The sequence below is a fragment of the Mustelus asterias genome, chromosome 10 (genome assembly GCF_964213995.1).
Source record: "Mustelus asterias chromosome 10, sMusAst1.hap1.1, whole genome shotgun sequence".
In the NCBI taxonomy this organism is placed as follows: domain Eukaryota; kingdom Metazoa; phylum Chordata; class Chondrichthyes; order Carcharhiniformes; family Triakidae; genus Mustelus; species Mustelus asterias.
In genome coordinates, this window is record NC_135810.1 from 88,852,467 (window position 1) to 88,877,249 (window position 24,783).

At 41.4% G+C, this 24,783-nt stretch overlaps 1 protein-coding gene across 3 annotated transcripts in view; it reads right to left on the reverse strand.

Annotated features, from left to right (window-relative positions):
* Positions 1-9,183: 9,183 nt before the first annotated feature.
* Positions 9,184-24,783, reverse strand: part of LOC144500067 (spermatogenesis-associated protein 13-like) — a 108,009-nt gene continuing 92,409 nt past the window's right edge. For all 3 annotated transcript variants that reach the window (XM_078222838.1, XM_078222839.1, XM_078222840.1), the window contains 4 exons: positions 23,722-23,851; positions 17,765-18,137; positions 15,311-15,385; positions 9,184-11,160 (listed from right to left, as the gene is read on the reverse strand). In XM_078222838.1, coding sequence (XP_078078964.1) covers positions 10,979-11,160; positions 15,311-15,385; positions 17,765-18,137; positions 23,722-23,851 — 760 coding nt within the window. In that variant the 3' untranslated portion in view covers positions 9,184-10,978. The remainder of the gene's footprint in view (positions 11,161-15,310; positions 15,386-17,764; positions 18,138-23,721; positions 23,852-24,783) is intronic.

The window sequence follows — 24,783 nt, forward strand, 5'->3', positions numbered from 1 at the left end:
AAATTGTGTTGCAAATTATCTATTTCTTTCTAAGGTGAAAGGGAGTTTAGATCAAAAACTAATTAGCTTTGTATCCAAGTAGAAATGCTAATGTGTTTCCCAATACCACGAGGAAAGAGGGTAGAGAGGACAATTTTTGAGGGCAGGTTTCTCTATAAATCAATTAATATCACAAATTGCTTATGAGATCATCTGCGAGGAAGAGAGCAAGGGATAGAAATACCCAGGCCTGCACCTTAAGCAGAGAAAATACTCACCATTGTTCAGAACTTAATCAGACTGAATTTTGTGATGATTTATGAGATGGCTGGAAGATTCGCCTAGCTTGGAGATAAAGGAAGGAATCTACAGTGTAACCCAAATAGGAAAGTAGGAAGGAAGCTAGACATCAGAAGCTGAGAATAATTCTAGATTGGTTACTGGAGGATAAAGTGTCCACTTAAGGGTCAGTGTAATGTATGACCATAATAGGAGATTTTTAGTTATGTTAAAAGTTAAATGGAGAACCTCTTATCTATGGTTTAAATAATAAGTTGCCTAGAAAAATAAGTACTTGATCAAAAACATTACACTTAGTTTGTACAGTAAAAGTTGTAAAACATCAAATCTTGTCATGTCATTCTTTCAACCGTTGATTTTTTGAAAATAAATTCAGGCCTCCAATTATCGGTCTCTTTGGAGATTGTAAGAAAATACCTAGATAATAGAAACCATATTAATATTTGGAGTCAGCCAACAATGCACCTTTACTATAAGCTCATTAAATAGGCCCACATTCACAAAAAAGAGGTACATGGTGAGATATTATGGGGTTAAATATCGCATGCTGCTGTAAGTTGAATTCGAAATGACAAGCTTAAGACATCTGTGATTAACGAGATTACCCATTAACAGTTCTCTTTCTTTCAACATAACCATATTACGACCTTAGATGTAGTTAACCTGACTAGAACAAAGGGTGTCTTGTGATCAGCTATATTGTATCAAACCGCATGTGATTATGAGAATTGTAAAAATACATAAAGGGGGACTGTCCCATTATTCAGCATGCCTTTGCCACCTGACTCCCAGCACTGAGCGGAGGTTACATAGCAAAGGCTTGCCAGCTTGCATATGTAAGAAGAATAAAGAACTTTCGAATCGGACAGCGGTTGGTGTTTTGCCTTTGTATCAAGGACGGAAGAGTCTCACGAAAACGAACATAACAATTGGCGTTGCAGAGCAGGGTTCCAACATATACAGATATCCTCCGAGGTGGACTGAATAAGCGATCGTCTGGGTGTTGGTGACGTGAGACGGACGAGCCCACAAGGTAACATTAACCTTGGTCTCTCTCACTGAACCCAGTCGACCTCATCCCCTGAGGCCCTGTATTGATGGAACCCAGAGACAACTTACGTCCTTGAACACTGACTAGTCCTACACTGGGTGGTTAGAGTCCCCAGGTTTATTCAGTAAGATAACGGAGGTTCAAGTCCCCCACACGTACTTGGAGGTTAGAGTCCCCAGGACTTTGGTATATCAAAACTGGGAGGTTTTGAGTTCCCTGGTTGACCGGGGTTCGAGTCCCTAGGTCGGTAGAATTGGAGGTTCGAGTCCTCAGACATAAAAAGGGTGGGAATTAGGTAGGTAAAGTTGGAAACGTGACTAGTTGTGCCGATCGAAAGGAAGTGCCTGTCTCAAACGCCCAGCCTTAGACCGGTTGTTAAGAGGGGAAATCCCCCACGCGAAGGTCAGGACTCTGAAATGGGCGTAGGGACAACAGGACACTGAAGATCGTGAAGCACAAGTGGTCAAAGTCTTCTGACAATGGGTCAAACTTTGGATAAGTCAGGGGATGGGACCCCTTTATATAAAATGTGTCATGAAAACCCAAAGGACGAGGAGCGACTCAGACGCTTGTCAGGGTGTTTAAACAAAAAGTTGGGAAAGGAGAATTGGCCATTAGGGGGAACTTGGGATTTGGATAAGGGTACTAAAGCAGAGGAGGCTATTTGGAAATATAATGCGGGAAGTAAATGAAAAGTTTTAATGTCTTTATGGAGAAAGAAACCCGATGAACTAACCAAAAAATCAAAGCTGGCTAGCTGGGAGGAATATGCACGTAGGAGAGGGATCAGTGAATGTGATGATGAAGGGAAACCCAAACCTTGGGAAATGTTGAAGTGGGAATGTGAGAAGCATGAGAAGGACAAAAGAGATAGAGCAGAACAAGAGAGGTTGGAAAGGGAGAGACGAGACTGAGACAGAGAGCGACAGGCCAAACAAAGGAAAGATAAAAAACCAGGAGGTACCTCCTGACATATCTGGCATGCCATTGTTGTTCCAAAGTACTGACACCGATGAACAACTGGAAGAGGAGGATTGGAGAAGGCAACCTAGCACTCCGACCGCTCCCCAACTCCAACCCCAACCTGTCCAGGTCCAACCAACTCCACCTCCCCCTCCTCCGCCTTATACCCCAGAGTCCGAAATTCTAAGATCCGAAGCCCCTGGTCAACCTCCTGTTTTGCCGACCTCGACAACATCTGATGCCCCTGTCCAACAAACTACCTCAGGACCTGGCACCCGCCCTCACAAGGGCTCAACAAAGGGACCGTCCACTTCTCCGATAGCCTGTAGAACCCGATCTCGTACTACCCGTACTGAGAAAAAACCGCATCCCTTTAAGACCCATCGGCGCCGACGAGATAATTACTCTAGTGATTCGGAAGATAGTGAGGATTATGATAGTCCCGAACGGCCGCTGCTAATATTACCCTCCACCAGCCCCTCACCCACTACCTCATGTATCACATTTCTCCAGTTTAATTCCAGAGAAATCTATGTTCTCTGGGCACTTTCCATTATATAAATTGGAAGCCATGTACTTTATCTAAAATCTAATTAAGCTAAGTTGGAGAAGCGTTTACGTGATTAACCACACACGGTTTCAATGATACATACTGATATTCATTCATCACTGTCATTTGCTTTGTGCCCATAATAGATAATGCTGGGTTATTTTTGAATATTTGTAACTTTTTTTAAGAAGTGCCAACAGTTGCTTTTGTTTTAACATAAAACGCTGGGAGTCAGCTTTAATCATTAAGGAATCCATCTTTAACCTCGTCAGTGACCTTTCATATTCACTTACATTGACTGAAACATTTTAACTGCAACATCTTAAAATTACTCAAGATTCCATTGCTTTCACTGTCACCTCAGTAAAGCCTCTCAACATTTATTAAGACCTGTAGAAAAGTATTTTCGCCATGAGCACAATTTTGACCATCCTCTGCTTGTGAGATCCAGTTTACAAAATTATATCTCAGTTAATATAAATTGAGTTCTATTCCAAGTTTTGAGTTAGATGATACAATATGTATTTTTTTGTGTTTCAAAGTATCCACTGTGCTTTCAGCCATACTTTCTTCAGGTCTTGTTTAAGATGGGCTCCAATAAAAGACTTTTCAATTTAGACTTTCTCTCCAAGCTGTTTTTTTAAATACTTTTCCAATTCAATCAAATCAAATCCAATTCAGAGTCTCAACAAGTTGAGACATTTCCGATCCAGGCTGACAAGACAGGGCAAGCGACCAAACCACCCTGTCCTGGGCCCTCCAAGCTGTTATTCCATTAGGAAAATGAAGAGACACGAGTCTTTGTTCAAGCCCTGGCCACTATCTGTATTAACACCACTCCTTTAACACTTTTGGGACATAGTGACTTTGACCAATTTGTGTCTCTTCTCTATTTTGCAGAGCACTCTAATAGTTTAGCTGTGAACCATTCATGTAACTTTAATTTGTAGCATGAGGGTGCTTTTTCTCACCACGTATTTAAGTCATTACTTTGAATGAGCTCAAAAGTCACCTACCTCATTTGCAGCACAGAACCACCATGAAGTATTTTTCTTGTGACTTGTCTCAGTCTTGGCCAGGTCCATTATGGCTGCAAGACTGTTAAAAATGAACATTCTTTTCTCCTCCTTCCTCCACCTCCATTTCCATTCTTGTGTTTTGTTTTCTGAACTATCCTTATACATTGCTATATTGTCCTATTGCTACATTTCATTTTAGTTCCGCCAAAGGATAGAACCTCCAGAGCTTCGCCCCATTATTATTGCTATGCAATGAACCATATTTTCAAAGTTTCAAAATGTAGCAGCTAATTAAGGTGGGTTTATTTTTGAAACGCCGTGGTGGCCCTTCTTACCTCCCATCAGACTCAGCAGCTAAGCCAGGCTCGGTTAAGTCGTTACGAAGTTGCACTCCTTAATAACCCACTCTTGACGTTCTCCTTCTGCTCCACTATTAATCCTGCCACATTCCTGACCGCTCCTCCAGACGAACTCCCGGAGCCCCCACATGATTGTTTACTTAGAAATCATTTTCTAACCTCCCCTCGTCCGGATCTTACAAACTTTCCCCTCCCTTCCCCTGACCTTACCATATTTGTTGATGGCAGTTCCTCCCTCTCCCCCTCTGGGAGACCCATTTCTGGTTACTCAGTTGTAAATGATACTACCACCCTGGAGGCGGCTGCATTCTAACCTTCCATCTCCGCCCAAAAGGCCGAACTATTTGTCCTCACCCGCGCCTGCATCCTCGCTGCGAACAAATCCGCAAATATTTATACCGACTCCCGTTATGCTTTCGGGGTCACCCACGATTTCGGCCAATTATGGGCCCAAAGAGGTTTCCTTACCTCTTCAGGGACTCCCATCCAAAACTCTCCTTATGTTCGTAATCTTCTCCAAGCCATCCTCCTCCCTAAACAACTGGCTGTGATTAAATGTACTGCCCATGCTGCCGATGATTCGACAGTTACTGCAGGCAACACCAGAGCTCACTATGCCGCCAAAAAGGCTGCAACAGCCCAAACTAACATAGTGCCCTCCATGAATAAGCAGGCGATAAATCGCTCGCCTTCTTTGAGCAAACCGGGCATGCCAGATATAGTCACTATTCAGCGCTTACAGGGGGACGCCCCCTGCTTCTGAACACGATCTTTGGAAGACGAATGGATGTTCGCATTCTGCGTCATCAGGCCTCTGGGTTACTCCAGCAGGCCAAGTTTGTATTCCAGATGCATTACTGCCTTCATTGATTGATTGTCTACTCTCTGACATCCACCTGGGAAAGGAGGGAATGAGTGGAATATTGCTTCATACCTGGTGGCACCCTCGACTAGCCGAGGCTGCTCAGTCTCGCATAGCATCATGCTTAACCTGCCAAAAAAATAACATTGGCCAAGGCATAAAGTGCTCGCCAGGTGTGGCCCATTTCATTGTATTCAGCTGGATTTTATTGAATTACCGTGTGTGCAGTGTTATAAGTATTGTCTTGTAATTGTTGATGTGTTTAGTAGATGGATAGCGGCTTGCCCACTACAAATAACAAGGCCTCGACAGTAGTAAAGTTGTCATTGACAGAAATAATACCGAGATTCGGTGTGCCCCAACAGATTAGCTTGGACAATGGCCCCCATTTCGTAGGGAAAATTAATAAGGAACTGTGTGACATATTACACATTCAGCAGCAGTTCCACTGTGCCTACCATCCTCAGGCAGTGGGGATAGTGGAAAGAGCCAATGATGCCCTTAAAGCTAAGCTAGCCAAGCTAACATCTGAAACCGGCCTAAATTGGTTAAAACTCTTACCCTTAGCCCTCTACCACATGAGAATAACACCCCACTCTACCACTGGACTATCATCTATGGAGATAATCTATGGTAAACCAAGGAGGATGCCCTGGGATGCAAATACAAGCCCGCCCACCCAGATAGATTTACACGTTATGGGAGACGAAATGCAGAAGTACTTCCGACAGCTAACCTCACCTTTAGAGTTTCTTCATTCACAGGTACAGTGCGCCTTTGGATCAACCCCACGGACACCGGATCAAGATTCTGACCCACAGGACTGACTACTTCCCTGGACCACAAATAGGAGACCTCGTGCTAATAAAAAACTGGGATCGACCCAAACTTGGGCCACGGTGGAAAGGACTGTTCCAAGTTCTCCTCCAGACTCCAACTGCAATCAAGATTCAAGGACAACCTCGCTGGATATATCTGAGTGACTGTAAACGGTGCACACCAACATCCACTAATAAATCATGAAGTTTATCTTCACCGTCTTCAGCCTTTCAGCTATTTTCCTGGCACAAGGACAACCGGAACAGCGGAAAGGAAGCCTGAAAGATGGACTGACTAATGGTCAATTTCACTTTAACACCTTTTTGTACATGTCTTATGAGTATGCTGTAAAGTTTAATGTAAGCAGGTATTGGGTCTGCTCACACATACCACCACAGGCCAAAGAGGGGATCCCCCTGTTTCCTATTCCTTTCAAAACCAAGGAAATGATTGAGCGGATTTTGTATCAAAACGGTACTAAGGACAGAAGAAGAAAAGGGGCTCGGACCATGGGAGGAAATTGGCTAATTGACTTCAGCAGTGGTGTCTCTACAATGAAGAAGGGGGGGGGGGTGGAGGGGGGGTGTACTTTATCGACTTTTAAGAAACATTACCAGCCCAACTATAATAGGTCAGACTCTCCACCCCACTTTGTTGTAAACAATCAACAAAGGGGATCCATCTGCCTGATGAGAAACAGAACCAAATGTCCATAGCTACTGCATTCAGCAGTTTAATATCACCAGTCCCAGGAGTAGTATGGTAAAGCTAAGGCCTAAAGTCCATTGCCCTACAGCCAAATCATTTTGGACTACTGTGGGAGCTCCATTCCAACTCGACCCAGTTCTATTAAACGACATGGGAGTGTACAATGGCACCTATTTTGTCTGTGGAGATAACACCTATCCTTGGCTTCCCTGGGACTGGTCTGGATCTTGCTATCTAGCATATGTGGTCCCCTATGTCCGACATTATGACTCCCTACATCTCCACCCCAAGATACACCTGTTGAGATCTAAACGGGCCATAACAGAAGCTGAACGATTTTCGATGATAGCCTTTCCTGCAAACAGCAAAGGCGGCTCGAGAGCTGATCAGTATGGCATCTGCTCTTGAGAAAATAGCTAATGATACTGTGGTTGGATTAAAGGATGTGAGCACAGCTATCTCCGAAGTTTCAGCTGAAGTCGTAGCTATACGGACGGTGGCACTCCAAAATCAAATGGCTTTAGATTACTTGTTGGTGGCTACCGGAGGCACCTGCGCCCTAATAGGCTCTGAGTGCTGTACATACATTCCTCCGACAATATCACTGATTTAGCTGAGCATATTAAAAAGACGGCTGACAAAATTAGAACTGAGAGGCAGAACTTTAAGGACTACAATCCCCTGGCTGGTGGGCCTTTGGTAACCTCTTTGGGGACTGGGGAGGAATGCTAATGCATTTGGGAATCATTATTCTGGTGGTTTGCTTATTATTGCTCTCGCTACAATGTGTTTGTCGATGCCTGGCCTATAGCAGGCCCAAGCTCCTCTCTCCTAATGGTTTAAATTATCATGAAATGATAAAAGGAGGGAATGAGATATTATGGGGTTAAATATCGCATGCTGCTGTAAGTTGAATTCGAAATGACAAGCTTAAGACATCTGTGATTAACGAGATTACCCATTAACAGTTCTCTTTCTTTCAACATAACCATATTATGACCTTAGATGTAGTTAATCTGACTAGAACAAAGGGTGTCTTGTGATCAGCTATATTGCATCAATATAGCGGCATGGTAGCACAGTGGTTAGCGCTGCTGCTTCACAGCTCCAGGGACCTGGGTTCGATTCCCGGCTTGGGTCACTGTCTGTGTGGAGTTTGCACATTCTCCTCATGTCTGCGTGGGTTTCCTCCGGGTGCTCCGGTTTCCTCCCACAGTCCAAAGATGTGCGGGTTAGGTTGATTGGCCATGCTGAAATTGCCCCTTAGTGTCCTGAGATGTGTAAATTAGAGGGATTAGTGGGTAAATATGTAGGGATATGGGGGTAGGGCCTGGGTGGGATTGTGGTCGGTGCAGACTCGATGGGCCAAATGGCCTCTTTCTGCCCTGTAGGGTATCTATCAAACCGCATGTGATTGTGAGAATTGTAAAAATACATAAAGGGGGACTGTCCCATTATTCAGCACGCCTTTGCTACCTGACTCCCAGCACTGAGTGGAGGTTATGTAGCAAAGGCTTGCCAGCTTGTATATGTAAGAAGAATAAAGAACTTTCGAATCGGACAGCGGTTGGTGTTTTGCCTTTGTATCAAGGACGGAAGAGTCTCATGAAAATGAACATAACAATGGATCCCAGTGTAATAAATTAGCAAACTGAAATTGGTATAAAACACCTTACAAATAGAAATTTCTAAACACATATAAAATACTTTCACTATTATGTGCATCTTCCTCCATTATGCAAGGTGAACAGCATCTATTGCCAAAACTGGAAATAAGACCAAGCAATCCCAAATTCAGATAGAAATAGATTTTGAAGAAGATTCCTCTGAATAGCCTGGTGTGAATTCTGGTTAACATTGGATTGGACTAGTACGTAAACCTCCAGTGGTAAAGCCTGTTATGCACACATCAGCCTTGGTTCAGTTTGTAACACTCACAATCTTCTGACTCTGAGGTGGAAGTCCAGCTTCAGGGACTTGAGCAAGAAAATTTAGGCCAACACTGAGGGAGTGCTGCACTCTGAGGCGCCATCTTTCAGAAGAGATGTTTAAGCGAGGCCTAGCTGCCCTCTCAAACGGACGCAAAAGATCCTTGAAGAAGAATAGAAGTTATATCTCTGGTGTCCTGGCCAAAGGTTACCCTTAATCAACATCACAATATTAACAAATTGCTGTCTGCACGTGTTTCCTGTGTGGAAATTGGCTGCTACTTTTCCTACTTAACAACAGTGACTATACTTCAAATGTGCTTCACTGGCTGCAAGGTGCTTTGGGAAGTTGTGGGGTTTTGAAGATACAACTCATTGTTCAGTCTATGCTGACACTCCGTGTGTAGATCCATACAAAGATGGCCACTTGTGACAGCTGGTAATGGAGGTGCTTAATCCAGCAAGAAACAGGCATTCAGGACAGAATGAAAGAATAAGGGCAAAAACAAAGATCCTACAATATCTCAAAATGTGATATATGTAGCTGTTGACTCATCTTTTGCAGGCAGATGTGAACATTGTCAAGTCTCATAAAAAAGCAGCCTTTTATGTTAATTAAAAATGAACAAGCATCGTTTTACAATGAGAAAATCATATTTATTTCACCAAAATAAATGACTTCGGAGCAATCGTTTTCATACATTAACTGCAGATAACTCACTTGCTGCAACATAATAAAACTAATCTACAAAAATTAGTTACATTAGTTATGTACATTTATGCTCGAGATAACAATATTGTACAGCAGCCAATTACATGGTTTTGAAGCGGCCATCTGCTCATAAGACTGCACAGAAATGTAACAGTATACACCAGACATCACTATTATATGACGTGGTAAATGTCACAAAAGAAAAATCGGTCTCAATAAAAATTTCAAGACACACAGATCCACATTATATACAAAGCAATTCTTGTATTACAGATAATTTGTAAGTATCCATTGACTGGATACTTTCAAAACCTGCAAAATGACGGGGGAGTAATGTAGTACTGATTAATCACTAGTCACTATGGCTAGTGTTCTTTGGTTCACAAAAGCTGCACTGCAGTTTGCCAGCAACATTTCCCCAGCAGTTGGTTTCCTTTGTAATTTAAAGGTAATTGTTTCCAAATATTTTGGTTATAAATAAACATTTTTAAACGCTATTCAATTTTATGACATTCTTCCTACAAATTTCCCCAACAGTGACAAAGCAATGGGACTGTGTTATTTCACAGTCCAAAAGGCAAGACTTAAATGGGTGCAAAAAAAAATCACAATTTTGGTACTCCATGCGTATTTAGGGCTGAATGCCATTCCTGGAAACATGAAGCAATTCCATAAGGTATTCACTAAGAAACATTCCACTTAGAACTGGTGACACAGTAGTTTGGTTTTGGTGCTCACAGCCCATGCCATAAATAGCAAAATATAAACAAAAGCACCAAGTCCTGTATGTTTGTTTTGGTAATCTTCATTTGGAATGGTGAGGATTAAATTTACTCTCGATTAACACTGTGGATTTAATGCCACATGGAAAATGAGAAAGAAGCCCTATTGTGCTACTGTAATACAAGTAAACAAGGAACTTTAAGGCCTTGGCAGGTAAAAAAAAAATACTGATCAGACGGATCTCGATTTCCCTTTCGAGCACTAGATGACAATGTTTCTGTTGCAATGAAGAAATTCATCTGCAGTCATCTACATTTAAAGCACATTGAAGACACTATTATAAAAACATTTTGTTTATATTCCTGACTTTTCGTATTAATATGGAACTCCTAAACACAAAATATGCAATGTGGTTTTCACATTTCAGGTTTCAAAACATTTGCTTGTTTAAAATGTCTATGTACCAACCAGTTTCATCTCTTATTTAATAATGTGCTTTCTTGAACAAATTTGTAGTAGAATCACATTTGTTTTTTGTCTCAACTGGGTTTTTGCAAATTTTTCAGTTTCATCACTGTTCCATAAAATATCAAGGCAAAGGGGTTAATGGTTAACTAAAATATCTAATATGAATGTGCAGAAAGGAATGAAAAGGCCCAATGTGACAGAATACTGGCAACTGTTCTCAATAACAGCATAATTCAATTACTGAAAATATGTACTCATCCTCTGTAAAATGTGAGAATATTTTATGAGTTAACCAGAGTACATTTGAAACTGCAGCTTTTGGTAACTGCTTGCTTCACAGTTCTATTATCTTCATTGCCTGGCTGCTGTAGACGTCAGGAAGGCCTCAATTGAGCTATATGGAGAGTAGAAGCAGGTATAACATTCATAATTGATGGCTCTTTATTGTTCATCTACTCAAAGCGGGAAGATTTCCCAGAATCTTTGATCTCCACAATGATTTGATTGGATTTTTCTCCTTACGGTAACCATGGCTTTTCATTTCTTAAAGGGTGTCAGCTTGGTAAAGCTGTGCCAGAAGGGAGAAGGTTTACGTTTGGGTTCAGCCAATGCAAACACTTGTTGCTGAGGAAGGCTGGTAGGCACAGTGATGTGTCGCTGGTGGAGTGGATGCAGCGATTGATGTGAAGGAGGAACTGAAAATCCACTATAATTCACCCCTACGACAGTAAATATTGGAGAATCATATATTGCTGTTAATTAACTGTTTAATCAGAATCAAACAATCTAATGAACAACAAAACAAATATGTCCGCATTCATGCATACACTGATACCCACTGCATTAAATGTGCTTTTTTAAAATCATTTTTGTCACCATCAGGAGCATAAACACAGAGAGATCTGGGAGTACAGGTCCACAGATCCTTAAAAGTGTCAACACAGGTGGAAAAGGTGGTGAAGAAAGCATATGGCATGCTTGTCTTCATTGGCCGGGGCATCGAGTATAAAAGCTGGCAAATTATGTTACAGTTATATAAAACGTTGGTTCGGTCACATTTGAAATACCATTTCCAATTCTGGGTGCCACACTACCAGAAGGACGTGGAGGCTTTGGAGGGAGTACAGAAAATGTTTACCAGGATGTTGCCAGATATAGAGTGTATTAGCCATGAGGAGAGATTGAATAAACTGAGATTGTTCTCCCTGGATAGACAGGCTGAGGGGTGACCTGGTAGAAGTTTATATAATTATGAGGGATATAGATAAGATGAAAAGTTGGAAGCTTTTTCCCAGGGCAGAAATGACAATTACAAGGAGGCACAAGTTCAAGGTAAGAGGGGAAAGGTTCAGCAGAGATGTACAGGGAAGTTTTTTTAAAAAGAGGGTGGTGGGGGCCTGGAATGCATTGCCAAGTGAGGTGGTTGAGGCAGACACGTTAGTGACATTTAAGGCTTATCTGCATAGACACATGAACAGTTGGGGAATAGTGGGATACAGGCTGTAGGTCTAGATAGGACAATGTGATCGGTGCAGGCTTGGTGGGCCGAAGGGCTTGTTCCTGTGCTGTACTCTTCTTTGTTGGTTCTTTACTTCTGCATCAATGTCACTTCTTTCAACTAAAACAGTGTTGTGAATAGAGCAACACTTTGTGCAGTGACCACCATGGCCAAACTATTCTACATCAGGTCAGAAAGAATAGGGCTTCCTCTTGTCTTCCATCCCCAATCCCAACCAAAGTGAAGCAGAATTTTGAATCGCCAAAAAGACATCACACATGATATTAACCCAAAGCTTCAGCTTTGCACAAAGGATCCCACCGGTGAGATTGGCCAGAAAATTCCAGCCAATCTCATTGATCTGTACTGTATATTCCATGCACAACACAAGTAGATATTTAGCCATATTATTACATCCAGCAAAAGGACAGCAGGGATTTTACAGAGGAGATAGGAGAGGCACTAAATGAATATTTTTTGTCGGTATTCACACAGGAGGGGGACAGTGTTGTCGAGGGGAGTACTGAGATGCAGGCTGTTGGACTGGACGGGATTGAGGTTCATAAGGAGGAGGTGTTAGCAATTCTGGAAAGGGTAAAAATAGATAAGTCCCCTGGGCCGGATGGGATTTATCCTAGGATTCTCTGGGAGGCTAGGGAGGAGATTGCAGAGCCTTTGGCTTTGATCTTTGAGTCATCGTTGTCTACAGGAACAGTGCCAGAAGACTGGAGGATAGAAGAAGGGGAGTAGGGACAACCCTGGACTTCTGTTGTGGGCAAAGTTTTGGAAAGGATTATAAGAGATAGGATTTATAATCATCTAGAAAGGAATAATTTGATTAGGGATAGTCAACACGGTTTTGTGAAGGGTAGGTCGTGCCTCACAAACCTTATTGAATTCTTTGAGAAGGTGACCAAAGAGGTTGATGTGGTGTATATGGATTTCAGCAAAGCATTTGATAAGGTTCCCCATGGTAAGCTATTGCAGAAAATACAGACACATGGGTTTGAGGGTGATTTAGTGGTTTGGATCAGGAATTGGCTAGCTGTAAGAAAACAGAGCGTGGTGGTTGATGGGAAATATTCATAGAACATAGAAAGCCACAGCACAAACAGGCCCTTCGGCCCACAAGTTGCGCCGATCACATCCCCACCTCTAGGCCTATCTATAGCCCTCAATCCCATTAAATCCCATGTACTCATCCAGAAGTCTCTTAAAAGACCCCAATGAGTTTGCCTCCACCACCACCGACGTCAGCCGATTCCACTCACCCACCACCCTCTGAGTGAAAAACTTACCCCTGACATCTCCTCTGTACCTACCCCCCAGCACCTTAAACCTGTGTCCTCTCGTAGCAACCATTTCAGCCCTTGGAAATAGCCTCTGAGAGTCTACCCTATCCAGACCTCTCAACATCTTGTAAACCTCTATCAGGTCACCTCTCATCCTTCGTCTCTCCAGGGAGAAGAGACCAAGCTCCCTCAACCTATCCTCATAAGGCATGCCCCCCAATCCAGGCAACATCCTTGTAAATCTCCTCTGCACTCTTTCAATGGCTTCAACATCTTTCCTGTAATGAGGTGACCAGAACTGCGCGCAGTACTCCAAGTGGGGTCTAACCAGGGTCCTATAAAGAAGCATCCTGGAGTTCAGTTACTAGTGGTGTACCGCAAGGATCTGTTTTGGGGCCACTGCTGTTTCTCATTTTTATAAATGTCCTGGATGAGGGCGTAGAGGATGGATTAGTAAATTTGCGGATGACACTAAAGTCGGTGGAGTTGTAGACAGTGCGGAGGGAAGTGGCAGGTTACAGAGGGACATAGATAATCTGCAGAGCTGGGCTGAGAGATGGCAAATGGAGTTTAATGCAGAAAAGTGTGAGGTGATTCACTTTGGAAGGAGTAACAGGAATACAGAGTACTGAGCTAAAGGTAAGATACTTGGTAGTGTGGATGAACAGAGGGATCTGGGTGTCCATGTGCATAGATCCCTGAAAGTTGGCACCCAGGTTGATAGGGTTAAGAAGACATACGGTGTGTTAGCTTTTATTGGTAGAGGGATTGAGTTTCGGAGCCAGGAGGTCATGCTGCAACTGTACAAAACTCTGGTGCGGCCTCCCTTGGAGTATTGCGTACAGTTCTGGTCGCCGCATTATAGGAAAGATGTGGAAGTGTTGGAAAAGGTGCAGAGGAGATTTACCAGGATGTTGCCTGGTATGGTGGGAAGATCGTATGAGGAAAGGCTGAGGGACTTGAGGTTGTTTTCGTTAGAGAGAAGAAGGTTAAGAGGTGACTTAATAGAGGCATACAAGATGATCAGAGGATTAGATAGGGTGGATAGTGAGAGCCTTTTTCCTCGGATGGTGATGGCTAACACGAGGGGACATAGCTTTAAATTGAAGGGTGAGAGATATAGGGCAGATGTTAGAGGTAGGTTCTTTACTCCGAGAGTAGTAAGGGCGTGGAATGCCCTGCCTGCAGCAGTAGTGAACTCGTCAACATTAAGAGCATTCAAATGGTTGTGGGATAAACGTATGGATGATATTGGAATAGTGTCGATTAGTGGGGCTTTAGATTGGTTTCACTGGTCGGCGCAACATCGAGGGCTGAAGGGCCTGTACTGCGCTGTAATGTTCTATGTTCTATTTTCTAAAAATGAGCTCATGATGTCAAAATGATTTTTGTTTTCATGGGAAAAATCAGAAATCCTGTAATCTCATGTAATAAAAAGGATTCTGATGTATTCAGTGACTGCAAGTACTAGCTGTAACTATTCTTTCCTCTGCCCTTGAAGAAAGTACAGGGTTTGAAGTCACATTATACTCCTTTCCTTAAGATCTTTAAAAAAGTTACTTGCTGGGGTTTTATTACATTTTCATTGTTTCTCTAGCAACAACATGCTATTATCATGTTTACCTGAACATTTCTTAACCTGAACAGTGGGAAATTAAAGCTATTTTGGTTGCTATGAATAAGTTGCAGTTTGCCAATTGCTATGTACTGCAAACATATCAGAATGTCAAACAGGAAATGAGCTGCTGGTCCATCTACCCCATCCCACACAGTTGTGATAGTATACATAAACAATACATACACTCCCTATCCACCCTGTAATTTCCTCGGAGAAATGAAAAAACAGGTAAAACCCTGAGAGGGATTTTAAAAGTATTAAAAAATTCCTCTAATGATCTTGTACGATCAAACCGAATCCAGAAGATCATCATTTTTTTTAAGTCTTTAATATGTTTGACATCATTTTTTTAAAAGCAACACTGAAATTGGATCTGCTCAAAATCTGGAGCCTGTGTAAACTCCTTAAATATTTTATCACACTACACAACGGAAACCTTCTAAATATGTACTCCTACTCACCCTTCATCTTCCCATGCCTGGATTTTTTGGCATTTATCATTGCTTGCTTCTTCTGATTTTCTGGTATCACAAATCCTGAAAGAAGATTAATGCAAAAGAAAATTCTTCATTAATACATGACCCTTACAAACATAGTCCATAATCTACTTGAAGCAAAAATATGCATTTTGCATAATACGGTTCTAAATATCTATTTGCATTCACTATATAAAAAAGCATTCAAGAAAGCCATTCAAAGCATTTAAATTCCCTCAAGTATTTAGTCCCTTATTAAAATAGTCTTATATTCATAACCAGACATCAAAGACTGCTAAATCCTTTAATTACCTCGAAGTTGTTGATCAAACCATGAACTTACAAAGCCCAACATGATTACAAAGTAGAAAGCAGCCAAACATTAATATTGCTAAAATGATAGCATTTAGGGTTATGTAAACAAACAGCTATTGAAACATCCTAGAACAAGTTTTATCCCCCAACTCTCTCAGACATAGACTGGCAGTTTTTTTAAAGGGCTGGCAATTTAAATAAGTTTTCAGCGCCTCAGAGCTGATCTGCCTTTTATATTTATAACTTCTCTAAGAATTCATAACTCCATGCTGCAGAATAAAGCAAGCCCTTCCACCAGTGAAAATGAAGTCTGCTTGAAATCAGCATCAAGTTCAAACAGGCCTATTGAGTTCATGATTCCCATACATGAGTCACATCCCATTTCCTCCTCCTCTATGTGGCACCTGTACCTCTCTTTGAGCTTCATGTTAATCTACTGAATCATGAACATGGATTTGGATGATGTACTTGCAGAATGAAAACAGCTGGCAAAGAAGGAATTCTGACAAAGTGTTCCACCTGAAGCTCCTCTCCCAAATACTTACTGATATACTATATTCCAGTTTTTGTTTTCAATAAAACATGGGTACATGATGCAAAATGTCACTGTATTTTCATTCATAGTACACTGATCTATATTCTGATGTAATATATAGAAAATGAACATTTCTGTAGTTCAGAAGGAACACAACTCATCCAAGTCTTCAATCAGGTGTCAAGCCTGTGCAAATGATCTTTATTCTTTAAATAGAAGGACACTTAATCACATTAGTGGTAGCACAGTAGTATAATGAAGATTTAGTATCTTAAGATCGATCTTTGGAATTAATTTAAATAACTCATAACAATGCCTTAAATACTAGCATATTAATCAGATCAGTAATGGTTTTGGACATTTAAATATTTAGTTATTGAGCAAAGTTAACGGTTACTGAACTTTTATACTTTTAACGATATGAAATCCCTTTGTTGCCAATTGCCAAAACGAAGAAGGAGTTTCCCTCTTTGACTTTCCTTCTCTTTCTTTCATAGAACTACTCAGATCAGGAGCTTAACTAAGGATCAGAATAGGAGATAGAGCCACCAAATCATTACACTGGTAGTGACACTTAACACAGTCACAAAGCAACTAATATATACTGGGTTGATGATACCTTAGAGATTTGACATTTGTTGGTAACTCTGAAAAGAAAGATTTATATTTATATAATACTTACCCCAAACTACTTCAGAGACAATGACTAAATTTTTGAAATACAATCACTTGGTTTGTAGGCTGGTGCAGCAGCCAATATATATTTGATAATGTCCCCAAAATATGCTGACCATTCATTGTTTTTGGTGGTGTTTGTTGATGGATGAATATTAATGAGAGAAACAGGAAACTTCCTGGCTCTCTTTCAAAAAGGTGGCATGGGATCTATTATGTCCATTTGCTTATTTGGACTATGCATCGGTTTAACATCCCCATCTCAAATGCAACACTTACGACAATGCAGCATTCCCTATTTACTTGAATGAAGTACCAGCCCAAATTATGAGCACAAGTCATGAAGTGATGTTTCCATTTCAAACCCAGAATCTCTCGACTCAGCTATGATAAAAGCAGATTCTCAAAAGCAATGGAAGCAATTACAATTCATTGTAATAAAACATAAGGATATGTTCTTGGGAAAAGTACTGCCTTAAGGAATTATGGGAAGCAAGTTAGGGGGGAAACACAAAAAATTCAACTGTCAAGTACATTACATTTGTAGCTTCCACTTTGCTACATTGGTAATGAAAGAAAGCAATGTGACTGCAGAGTGATCCATTGTGCTTCTCCAAATTCCCAACAAATGTAGTCAATGGCTAGCTAAGCAATGCACGCAGAATATTCCCACCTTATCTAACCTCAAATAGGTGCATCAGTTGGACCTTGATACCTCTTGGTTGGGGAAACGGAATGTTAGAAGTTTGTAAGTGTTGCTGAGACTGAATTTTGTTTGGTTACCATGCTCTGTAATTATTCTGTAAAGTCTCATTGTCAAGTTTTTCCATGAAGAATGACTGCCCACACAGGAGGGTAGGAAATCAATTGCTGCACCTATTTTTCCTCGAGTAATGTTCAGAAATCAAACTTACCCATTTCTTTGTCTTCTTCTACCCTTTTCCTTTCATCTATACATGCTTGGAGCCAGCGCTGTTTGTCTTCTGGCTTTTTGGCACAGAATAGGTAGACTTCCTCTGTTGATTTACTTCTCAGTTTGAAGGCATTTTTTACATTAATGTTAAAATCTTTGTCTTTACCATCTTCTGTGTCCAGTATTTTTATCTCATCCATGTCAATATGTCCTTTATAGTATAACATATCTCGTCTCAACAAGTCCTTTTTACAGAAAAACAGTTGATGGTCAAACAGAAAAAATGTTCTCTGTTGGCTCTTTCCTTGGCATGAGATTTTAGTCAACTCTCCAGAATGGATCAATTCTGAACTTCTAGTTAAAACATCTGGCCCCTGAAAAATATACAGGTAAATGACATGATACATAGAGCCGCTCCAACAATGTAACACATTATCCTTCCTGTCAGTGTCGAAAGATGTGGAGATGCCGGTGTTGGACTGGGGTAATCACAGTAAGAGTTAACAACATCAGGTTAAAGTCCAACAGGTTTATTTGGTAGCAAATTTATTTTCTCCTGTTGTTAAAACTCTTACAGTGTAGAAAGAGCCTTAGGCACTTTTTAATGTTGCAGTACCAGTTAAGACCACAAGGTGCCTCCAAAGTGCAAATAGAGCTCACTCTAGTGGTCAAAACTAGGAACTACAGAATTTCAACATAACGCAAAAACATTAGGGTTTGGAGACAACTTTGGGCCAAAACACAAGAGAAAGAGCAAGGGTTCAGAGGAAAGCGGGGCAGGGTGTTACACAGGCTGTAGCTTCAGAAGCACATTCAGAAACAAAAATCAAGGTATGGCAGCAAAAGAACGTCCCAAGTGGCTGGTGAGTATTGTCGCTTCGGGACCAAGTCCAAACAACTAGCAGGCTAAAAATGATTAAAAATATAAAGTATTAATAATAAACAACATGTGAATAGTTGCTGAGTCCTGAGTTTTATTTTTAAGGAAGGTTTATTACTACTAGAAAGTTGTGTTAAGTATTAGTAGGATTTATCCATTTTAATGAGGTTTAACAGCAGTTAAGATTTATTAGTATTGGCAAGGTTCATTAGCAGTAATAAGGTTAACTAATAAATAGAAAAATGTCAGCATTCCTTTGATCTCCATCCTATGCTATGTGGGACTCCAGGGAGCCTTCTGTGTCCTGGATAACCATATGTGCAGGAACTGTTCAGTTGTAGCAACTTGGGTTTGAGAACTTGAGCAGCAGTTGGCGTCACTGCGTCACATCTGTGAGGTTGAGTGCTTTATGGATAGCACGTTTATGTGGCCACAGCTTTAGAGTATGCAAGGACTGAGGGGATGAATAACCACCAGATAGTCACAAAAGAACAGGCAGGTAGTACAGATGCTCCCTAAGTGCATCCCATTCTCTAATCTGCATTCAGTTCTGAATACTGATGAGAATGATGGTTCATCTGGGGAGTTCAGCCAGAGCCAAGTCCATGGCACTTGGGTGGTTCAGCTGTACAAGTGGGAAACAAGGAAGACTGGAAGAGCAATAGTGATACGTGATTCGATAGAGGAATAAATAAGCATTTCTGTGGCTGCTGAGGATGTCACTGAGCGGCTACAAAGTATCCATGAGTGGGGGAAGGTAAAACAGCCAGCAGTTGTGGACCACATTGGTATGAATGACACAGGCAGAAAAAGGGATGTGGTCCTACAGTCAGAGTTTAGGGAGCTAGGTAAGAAATTAATGAGAAAGACCTAAAAATTTTGATCATCATGTGTAAGTGAGCATTTAAAATAGGAATATAAAGTAGATGAACGTATGGCTGAGAGATGGTGGGTGGTGGTTTTAGATTTTTGGGACATTGAGAGGGGGCTGGATGGATTGCACCTAAATAGAGCCAGGACTGAGTCCCTTGTGGTATGTTTTGCTAGTGCTATTGAGGAGGGTTTAAACTAAGTTTCCAGGGCATAGGAATCAGGGGATAATATCAAAGAGATACCAAGGTGCACAGAATACCAGGAAAGCCAGTTAATACTAGAATATGGAATAGTATGTTAAAATGGGGTACGAGTAAAGGATAAAGTAATAAAGTCTAAATCAAGGTAACTGTGCATGTATGTGAATGAATGGAGTGTGGTAACCGGCAAGTTATAGGTGCGAATATGACGTGGCTATAACAGGAGACCTGACTCAAAAGGAGGACACACTGCAGAGTGACAAATATTCCTGGATCAAAATGTTAAGGAAAGATAGGAAAGGAAGAGAAGTGGAGAGCACTTTAGTATGGAGAAAGAAGAAGCCACAGAGGGGTCAAGGATGGAATCTATTTGGCTAGAACAAAAATGGTGCAATAATATTGCTTGATGTAGTCTATGGACCACCAAGTAGTGGGAAGGATTTAGAGGAATAAATTTGTATTGTAATTACAAAGAGGCACAAAAAAAAAAGAGTAGTTATAATGGGGACTTTAATTATCTGAACATAGACTGGATTGTAGTAAAGGGCAGATAAAGGCAAGAGTTCCTAGATGGTGCTCAGGAAAATTTTCTACAGCAGTATGGTTCCAGTACAATGGAAAAGGAGGCACTGTTGGACATAGTTCTTGGGAATGAGATGGACCAAGTGGATCAATGTCAGTAGAAGAACTTTTAAGAAGCAGTGATCATTGCATCATAAGGCTTAGGCGGACTGTGGAAAAGAGAACGAGCAATCCAGAATAATAATAATTAACTAAGGGAAAGCCAATGTCAATGGGGTAAGAACAGATCTGGGCCAAAAAACCTGGAGTCAACGGTTGGCTGGAAAAACAGTAGTTGATCCATAGGCTATCTTCAAAGAAATCATAGAAACCCTACAGTGCAGAAGGAGGCCATTCGGCCCATCGAGTCTGCACCGACCACAATCCCACCCAGGCCCTACCCCCACATATTTTACCCGCTAATCCCTCTAACCGACGCATCCCAGGACACTAAGGGGCAATTTTTTTTTTAACCTGGCCAATCAACCTAACCCGCACATCTTTGGACTGTGGGAGGAAACCGGAGCACCCAGAGGAAACCCACGCAGACACGAGGAGAATGTGCAAACTCCACACAGACAGTGACCCAGGCCGGGAATCGAACCCGGGACCCTGGAGCTGTGAAGCAGCAGTGCTAAGCACTGTGCTACCGTGCCGAGGAGATGATTCGGGCACAGTCAAGCTATATTCCCTCAAAAGGAAAAGCTACGGCAAACAAATCCGGAGCTGCAAGGATGACAAGTGATAGAAATTAAGATAAAGAAGAAAAGTGCTTGTGACAGATGTGAGGTGGATAATGGAATTGAGAACAAGGCGAATATAGAAGGTTTAGAGAGAGGGTGAAAAAACATAAGAGAAGCAAAGAGGGAGTATGAAAAGAGACTGGCAGCTAACAAAAGGGAATCAGAAGTCTTCTACAGACATATACATAGTAAAAACGTGGCAAAAAAAGAAAGAGTAGGGCCAATTAGGGACAAAAAGGAGAATTAAGTATGGAGAAGAGGGCAAAGCGAAGGCATTAAATAAATATTTTGCATCTGTCTTTACCAAGGAAGAGGATGCTAACCAGGCCATTGATAAAAGAGGAGGTAGTTCAGACACTGGAAGGGTTTTGAATTGATAAAGGGGTGGTATTGGATAGGATAGCTGTACTTAAATTTGATAAGGCACAAGGACCAGAAGAGATGCATCCAAGAACATGGGGAAGGTGACAGTGCAAATCATGGAGGGACAGGCCATTCTTTTTCAGTGTTCCCTATGCTCAGAGGTGTTGCTAGAGGACTGAAGAATTGCTAAAGATAAACCCAGCAACTATAGGCCAGTCGGTTTAATTTTGGTAGTGGGAAACTTTCTCAAAATAACAATTTGGGGCAAAAGTAATAGTTACATGGACAAATGTGGCACTCACTAGGCAAGCATTTACTGCTCATCCCCAATTGCCATCTGGAAGCTGATGGTGAGCTGCCTCCTTGAAATGATGCAGACCATATGATGCACCAGTGATAACAAATGTAGGATGGTGTGTTGTTTGGAGAGGAACTTGTAGGTGGTGGTGTTCCCTTGCAGCTGCTACCCATGTCCCTCTTGGTGGTAGAGATTGCAGGTTTGGAAGGTGCTTTCAAAGGAGCCTTGGTGAGTTGCTGCATTGTGTCTTGTGTATGGCGTACACTGCTGCCGCAGTGGTGGAGAGAATGCCAATCAAGTGGGTTGCTTATTCCAGTTTCTTGAGTGTTCTTGGAGTTGCACTCATCCAGGCAAGTGGAGATTATTCCATCACACTCCTGTCTGTGCCTTGCAGATGGTGAGTAGGCTTTGGGGAGTCAAGAATCGAGTTACTCACTGCAGGATTCCTAGCTTCTAATCTGCTCCTGTAGCCACAGTATTTATATAGCTGGTCCAGTTCAGTTTTTGTTAGTGGGGGATTCAGCGATGGTGATCTCATTTAATGTCAAAAGGCCATGTTTAGATTCTCTTGTTGGAGATGGTATTGCCTCACACTCAAGTGGCACAAATATTACTTTCCACTTGTTGAGGCTGGATATTTGCCCATGTCTTGCTGCACGTGGACATGGACTGCTTAAGTATTTGACGAGTCACAAATGGTGAACATTACGCAATCACAGTGAACATCCCCACTTCTGACCTTATGAAGGAGGGAAGGTCACTGATTAAGGAAAACAGCATGGATTTAAGGGAAAATTGTATTTAACTAAAGTACTGGAGTTTTTTGAAGAGGTAACAGAGTCGGGTTGTTGAGAGCAATGTTGTTGATGTGGTGTACATGAACTTCCAAAGGTATTTGATATAGTGTCATACAACAGACTTGAGAACAAAGTTATAGCTCATGTAATAAAAGGGGCACCACCAACATGGATACACAATTAGCTAAGTGACAGGAAACAGGGAGTAGTGGTTAATGGATGTTTTTCAGGCTGGAAGAAGGTGGTGTGTAGTAGAACTCCCCAGGAGTCAGTGCTGGGACCCTTTTTCAGATACACATTAATGACCCAGGCCTTAGTGCACAGGGCACAATTTTATAGTTTGCGGATAATACAAAACTTGAAAGCATTAAACTATGAGAAAGATGGTGTAGAATTTCAAAAGGACACAGACAAACTGGTGGAATGGGCAGACAGGTGGCAGATGAAGTTCAGTGCAGAGACATGCGAAGTGATTCATTTTGTCGTCAAAAAAATGGAGATATAATGTAAATTAAAGGCACAATTCTAATGGGGTGCAAGAGCAGAGGGACCTGAGTGTATATGTGCATAAGTCAAGGAAGGTGGCAGGAGAGGTGGAGAGAGTGGTTAATAAAGCATACAGTATCCTAAGCTTTATTAATAGGAGCACAGAGTCCAAGAACAAGGTTATGCTCAACTTGTACAAAACACTAGTTTGACCCCAGCTGGGGTGTTGCATCCCTGTTCTAACCACCACACATTAGGAAGAATATGAAGGCATTGGAGAGAATGCAGACAAGATTCATGAGTTCCTCATCTCTGAAACCTGTTTTGAAGATAGATTCCAGAAGCTAGGACTGTTTTCCTTGGGGAAAGGCAGAGGGGAAGGGCTTTCATAGTGCCACGAAATATTGCAATGGTTTATGATAAGAGTTTCCTTGCTTGATGTAAAAGCTCTGAGGGCTGTTGTGTTTTTGAGTTTGATACTAGAATAATCAGAGAGGACTTATTCCAGTACTGGCATTTTTATATCACTGGCTGCTGCGATCTAGGCAATTTGGCTGAAACAGTACATATTTTGCAAGATGACAGATATTTCTCCACCACTTTTTCCAGGGTAATGCACATCTATTAGGATTTGATGTAATTAACAGCAAATCTCAGCAATTAGATGTTAAAATTGCTTGCCCCAAAACTAATAGAAATATCAAAAATTTATATAAACCGAAGCAATCTAATTAAAGAACAGAAATGCAAAATGTACCTCCCAATTTACAATGGACACTTGCCACTGAGCGATCTTGTTTATACTTTCTAATCGTCTTTTGCGTTCATTAATCAGACGTGCTACATTCTTCATGGCTTCGTATGCAGCACCGATGTTTTTGTAATCACTGTGAAATGGCAAGAGGTTTGATTAATCTTTGACACTGTTCAACAACTGCCATTGTGCAGGTTCCTAGATTTCAATCAAATACAATTTAGAACAAAAGGAGCAGCAACACTATCAATCCAGCTGGGTATAAAGTGACTATGTTACAACAAAATTTGTTTTCCAAACAGAGCTTGAAACATCGATCTTTGATGTCAGATGTAATATATCGCAGCAAACAAAAAGCACCCAATTACATTCCACCTTTGAAACCTCCAACCACAGTCAGCTGTACATCATCCCTGCTGTGCATGTTTAATAGAAGCATATTTTTCATGTTCAAAATTGCCAAAAAGTTATTTTAAATTCCCTACTGTTGGTTAAAGCTGTGACCAGCTGGGCCAAACAGTTTTGAAAGGTTCCACTCCCATTCTCAATTGAATTTAACCGATCTTGGGTGTCAGCAAGGACATTATAATTGGTCCCAGGCCCCTGGATCACGGTAATGGACAACCAACCAAGGTTACTTTTCATGCACACTAACCTGTGACTACCTCTAGAAGATTGCAATTGTGGATGTTAGGCATAGGTGGGAATTGGTGCAGATGTGACGCCACCATGATAAAGGGAGGACGCTCGCATTCATTATTAAGACTCACATCCACCCTTTGGGCTTGCACCCGAAAAGCATCACGAACTCTTAGAACTGTACCTCTGGTCAATGCATTCAGCAGGGGAGCAAAGAAAGTTATCAAAAAGATCTTTTAACTTGAATTCATAATTTTTGGCTGGATTTTGTATTTGGTTTTGAGGAATGAAACGTTTTGCTGGTTTAGTGGTCTCTTAACTAGGTCAGGCATACACATTTTCAGATGCAGGGTAAAGCTCCCTTGGTGTTATATTTTCTATCTGTAAAAGTTTTATGCAGAAAGCAGTAAGTGTCATCCCGATCTG